Genomic DNA, 5,586 nt, shown 5'->3' on the forward strand with positions numbered 1-5,586 from the left:
TTGCATCAGGCCAGGGATTATTTGTAGCTGTGCCTGGTGCTTTTCATGGTACACTGCAGGGTGTTGGTTATCACACCCTGTCCCCGCACCTGCATCATGGGGCTAAGATCTCCACAGACAATAGTCCATAAATCTTCCTACCTTTTGGCCAGAGGCCACTAGCTTTGGAAAAGGACTATAAAAAGTGACTTTCCCCAAACTGACTTGGAGATCTCTTTCTCCCCAATGGATTGAAGATGCGTCTCGTCTCATCTCGTCTCGTTGGATGGCCACAAGGGTGCGTCCCGTCTATTGGTAGGTATATCCCATCCTTCCCTCTCTCCCCTTTTATCTCTCTCTCTCTCTCTATCACAAAACTTGATTGTTAGTACGCAATAAACTGAATTACTGCTTTCTGCTAAACAAACCTGAGTCTCTTGCCTTTTGTCTTTTGCACCCTGGGGTCGACTTAACCATCACGACTCCTGCTTGGGTTGAGCGGATCGTGATAGATGTGCTGCTCACTGTCACCCGATTCCGGGTCACTTGTCGTCAGCTGAACAAATTCCCCATCCCCCCGGTAAAATTGGTTGCTGGGACACACTGGCATGGTGAGGGGACAGGGATAATGCCTGCGGGGACAGTGGGAACGGGGGTGGAGGCACCTGCAAAGAAACAATGGGGACAGGGTGGTGGCACCTGTGACGGGACAGAAGGAATGATTGGGGTGGTGGCATTTCGGAGGACAGTGAGGACAGGGTGGTGGCACTTGGGAGTACAGTGAGGATGGGGTGGTGGCACCGGCAAAAGGACAGTGAGGACGAGGTGGTGGCACTTGCAAGGGGACAGTAGGGACAGACACACTTGCCCCCAAGGCTGGCAACCCCTGCGCGGGACCGCCGGAAGGTGAGAGTCCGGCGGCCGCACTCCGACACCGCGCCAGCCACGCGACCGGACTCTTCCCAGAAGCCTTACAACGCCCGAGACGCCAGGGCAGACGTGTCCCCAAGCTTGTGCATGTCCCCAATGACACACATGTCCCCTGTTGTCCCCAGGGCCAGAGCACAGAGCAGGGCCTGCAGCAGGTGGATGCCTTGGTGGCCCGGTACCGTCGTGGCTGCCTCTGGTGGGGACTTCCCTGGCTGCCCGTCCTGCGCCTCTTCCACCCCAGCACCCTCCGGCCACTCCTCAGTGCCTCAGGTAGGACACGAGACACCAGATGGGTCCCCAGGGCCACCCATGGGTGTCACTGCACCTGGCACAGAGACCTGGCAGTGCCCAGGCGGTGGCCACCAGCCCAACCCCACAGGTCCCCAGAGGTGTCACCACGGCCAGGCCAAACACCACCCCAGAGTGGCCACCAACCTGTCCCTGAGGTTCCCTAAGGCCAGCCAAAGGTGTCACCTTGTCCAGCCTCTGGTTGTCCCACAACCCTCATGCTCGGTTGGCCGTGGGTGCTGGGAGAGGGTCCCCACTGTGGGTTAAGGGGTGCAGACAGGGTGCCTCATCCCAGTGTCCCCACCCAGGGGACCCCAGTATCCCCACCCCAGTGAATCCCTGCCCACCCCGTCCTTGTGTGTTGCAGCTTTCGTGGCCCCCAAGGATAAAACTTTCTATGGCTTCCTCAAGCCCTGGCTTGGTAAGTAGAGGGGGTTGGGTGGGAACAGCACTTCTGGGTGTCACACGGGTCGGGACAGCACCTCCGGGTGTCACACGGGTGGGGACAGCAGCCCTGGGTGCCCCTGATGGTGTCGTAGGGGAGGACACAGCAAGTTTTGGGGACAGAACCATTGGGCACCCGCAGTGGATCCGGGTGTGTCACAGGGGCAGTGGGTGACCCAGACACACTCTGGGTGCCCCCAGGATGTACCCGGGTGTGTCACAAGGGCAGTGGAAGGCAGGGACACCCCCTGGGTGCCTTGGGCCGACCCCACTGTTCCCTCCCCAGGGGAGGGGCTGCTGCTGAGCAGTGGGCAGCGCTGGGCGCGGCACCGGAGGCTCCTGACCCCCACCTTCCACGGGGATGTTCTCCGGGCTTACCTGGGAATCTTCAACCAGAGCACCCGCGTGCTGCTCGTGAGAGATCTGAGTCCCCACTGCACCCCAAATCCTGACCTACACCCCAAATCCTGACCTACACCCCAAATCGTAAGTGCTGCACCCTACATCCTGACTTCTGCCCCTAACTCTGACCTGCATCCCAAACCCTAAGTCCTACACCCAAAATTCTGTCCTGCACCCCAAATCCTGACCTGCACTCCAAACTCTTACCCGCATCCCAAACTCTGAGTCCTGCACACAAAATTCTGTCCTGCATCCACTGCTGCACCCTGAGTCCTGTCCTAAACCCCAAATCCTGTCCTGTCCCATACCCCAAACCTGCCCCCAAACCCAACTCCACCTCTTGTTCATCACCACATCCCTGTCCCACACCCCCACCCCAATTCTTGCCCCTCTACCACCCTGTCCCACCCCTCAATTTATCCCCTGCCCCTGTTCCTATTCAGTCCCTGACCCTATCCATCCCCCCAGGACAAGTGGGGGGCAGCAGCAGCGGCCGCTGCTGGGGGGCCACTGGAGATGGAGGTGCTGCAGCCCCTGAGCCTCCTCACCCTGGACACGCTCCAGAAGTGCATCTTCAGCCATGAGAGCCACTGCCAGGAGTGAGTGCCACCTGTCTCCACTGGCCATCCTGGGGGCTGTGGTGACCCCACCATTGTCCCTGCTGGCCATCCTGGGAGCCATGGTGACCCCACCATCATCCCTGTTGGCCATGCTGGTGGCCCCAATGGCCCTGCCATTGTCTCTGTTTGCCATGCTGGTGGCCCTAATGGCCAGCCATGGTCTCTGCTGGCCATGCTGGTGTCCCCAAGGCCCTGCCATGGTCTCTGTTTGCCATGCTGGTGGCCCTAATGGCCAGCCATGGTCTCTGCTGGCCATGCTGGTGTCCCCAAGGCCCTGCCATGGTCTCTGTTGGCCATATGGCCCCAATGGCCCTGCCATTGTCTCTGTTGGCCATGCTGATGGCCCTAATGGCCCTGCCATGGTCTCTGCTGGCCATGCTGGTGGCCCCAATGGCCCTGCCATGGTCTCTGTTGACCATGCTGGTGGCCCCAATGGCCCTGCCATGGTCTCTGCTGGCCATGCTGGTGGCCCCAATGGCCCTGCCATTGTCTCTGTTGGCCATGCTGGTGGCCCTAATGGCCCTGCCATTGTCTCTGCAGGCCATGCTGGTGGCCCTAATGGCCCTGCCATGGTCTCTGCTGGCCATGCTGTTGTCCCCAAGGCCCTGCCATGGTCTCTGCTGGCCATGCTGGTGGCCCCAATGTCCCTCAGTGTCCCTGGTTCCCACAGGCGGCCCAGCGAGTACATCCAGGCCATCCTGGAGCTGAGCTCATTGGTGGTCCGGCGCCAGCTCCAGCCACTTCTCCACCCATGGTGGCTGTACAGGCTCTCCTCTGATGACCGGCGCTTCGCCCGCGCCTGCGCCACTGTCCACGCCTTCACCGCTGACGTGGTGCAGTGCTGGCGCCGTGAACTCGCTCGCCTGGGCCACCAGGCCTGGCTGAATGGCCACCGGGGACGCAGCATGGACTTCATCGACCTCCTGCTGCTCACCAAGGTGGGCGTGGGGTGGTGGTCAGGGGGACATGGAGGTGGTTGAGAGGGTGGTGGTGGCCATAGGGAGATGATGGTGGCCATAGGGTGGTGGCCATGGAGGATGGTGGTCAAGGGGGTGGTGGTGGCCATGGAAGGATTGGCCATAGACCGGTGGCCACAGGCAACAGTGGTGGCCATTGACACCATTGACCATAGAGCTGGTAGCCAGTGGGATAGTGGTGCCTGTAGGGTGGTGGCCATGGAAGGGATTTGGCCATAGACCGGTGGCCCCAGGTGGCCCCAGGCTCACCTTGACTCCCGCAGGACGAGGACGGCCACACCCTGTCAGACGAGGACATCGCGGCCGAGGCTGACACCTTTGTGTTTGAGGGTGAGCACGAGCTCCCAGGTGCCACTGGGGCAGAGCCACTCCAGTGTCCCCTCACTCATCCCATGTCACCACAGGCCATGACACCACGGCCAGTGGCCTGGCATGGCTCTTCTATAACCTGGCTGGCCACCCTGAGCACCAGGAGTGGTGCCGCCGAGAGGTCCAGGAGCTCCTAGCTGGCCGGGACACTGCAGACATTGAATGGTGAGATGTCCCCAGGGCCACCCCTGGCTGTGTGGCCAGGGAACACGGTGTCACTCCTGCTTGTCCCCAGGGAGGACCTGTCCCAGCTGCCCTTCACCACCATGTGCATCAAGGAGAGCCTGCGGCTGCACCCTCCTGTCACTGCCGTGTCCCGGCGCTGCACCGAGGACGTCCCCCTGCGTGACGGCCGTGTCATCCCCAAGGGTATGGCGTGGCCAGTGTGTCCCCAGTGTCACCACCCACTGCTGTCACCTGCTGTCCCTAAAGTGGCCATTCCCATCCTACCAGGGGTCATCTGCCTGATGAGCATCTACGGGACCCACCACAACCCAGAGCTCTGGCCCGAGCATGAGCTAGTGCCACCCTACGAGGTGTCCCTGTCACCATGGTGATGATAGCTGCATCCTCACAGTGTCACTGTCACCCCAGGTGTTCAATTCCCTGAGGTTCAGCCCAGAGAACAGCAAGGGACGGTCTCCGTCCTCCTTCATCCCCTTCTCTGCTGGCCCCAGGGACGTGGTGGGGTGGGGACAGGAGTGTCCCCAAGTGCCACCCCCATCCCTGGCTGGGATCACAGTGGGGTGACAGTGACAATGGGGATGTGGTGGCAGGAACTGCATCAGGCAGAGCTTTGCCATGGCTGAGATGAAGGTGGTGGTGGCACTGACACTGTCCCGGTTCGTGCTGCGGAGGGACACAGCGAGGCCACCCTCGCACCGCAAGCCCAAGCTGATCCTGCGAGCCGAGGATGGGCTCTGGCTGCTGCTGGAGCCACTGGTGGGAGTGGCCTGAGGGACACGGGTCACCAGAACATGGGGACATCCCGCCAGGCAGGTGTCACACCCAGGGGAGGAGCAGTGAATCAACGGTAGTGAAAGGGACAACATCGTGGTGGTGGTGGGGATGTGTTCTCCTTCGTCATGGGACACGTCATGGTGTGGATGTGTCCACCCATGGACTTGTCCCCTAGGCCACTTGTGACCATCCATGGCCATACCGCCATGTCACCATCCATGACCACATTCCCCCATGTCACCATCTATGTCTGTGACCCCCCCCCAAGCCTGATATCTCCATCCACAGCCCTGCCCATGTCCATATCCAAGTCCATGTCCATATGCATATCCAGGTCCATGTCCATGTCTATGTCCATACCCATGTCTGTGTGCATATCCATATTCCCATGCCCACCATGTCCCCACCCAGAATGTCCATGTCAATATCTTAGTTCCATGACTTTATTTTTACCCCAATGTTTGGTGAAGGGATGAAGAAAAATTAAAGAAAATCAGGGCCCAAATAAAAGCATTTACCTGTTCATGCTGGCTGGGTATGCATAGGCTTCAGCAGGTAAAAAGAACCGTTTTTAGACGACTTTCCACTCCATTGTCTCCAAAATCTCGGTTTTCTGC

The 5,586-nt window shown here is 60.0% G+C and overlaps 1 protein-coding gene across 1 annotated transcript; it reads left to right on the top strand.

Annotated features, from left to right (window-relative positions):
• Positions 1-265: 265 nt before the first annotated feature.
• On the top strand, positions 266-4,966 carry LOC306815398 (ultra-long-chain fatty acid omega-hydroxylase-like; the record flags this gene model as incomplete). The annotated part of the gene is given in 14 exon segments (XM_079331960.1): positions 266-277; positions 479-561; positions 563-590; positions 1,035-1,179; positions 1,565-1,618; positions 1,928-2,055; positions 2,512-2,642; positions 3,334-3,601; positions 3,904-3,970; positions 4,045-4,174; positions 4,245-4,378; positions 4,463-4,527; positions 4,604-4,698; positions 4,798-4,966. Coding segments are annotated over 14 exon segments (1,509 nt in total).
• Positions 4,967-5,586: the final 620 nt, after the last annotated feature.

This window comes from Erithacus rubecula, assembly GCF_903797595.1.
Source record: "Erithacus rubecula genome assembly, contig: scaffold_126_arrow_ctg1, whole genome shotgun sequence".
NCBI lineage: Eukaryota > Metazoa > Chordata > Aves > Passeriformes > Muscicapidae > Erithacus > Erithacus rubecula.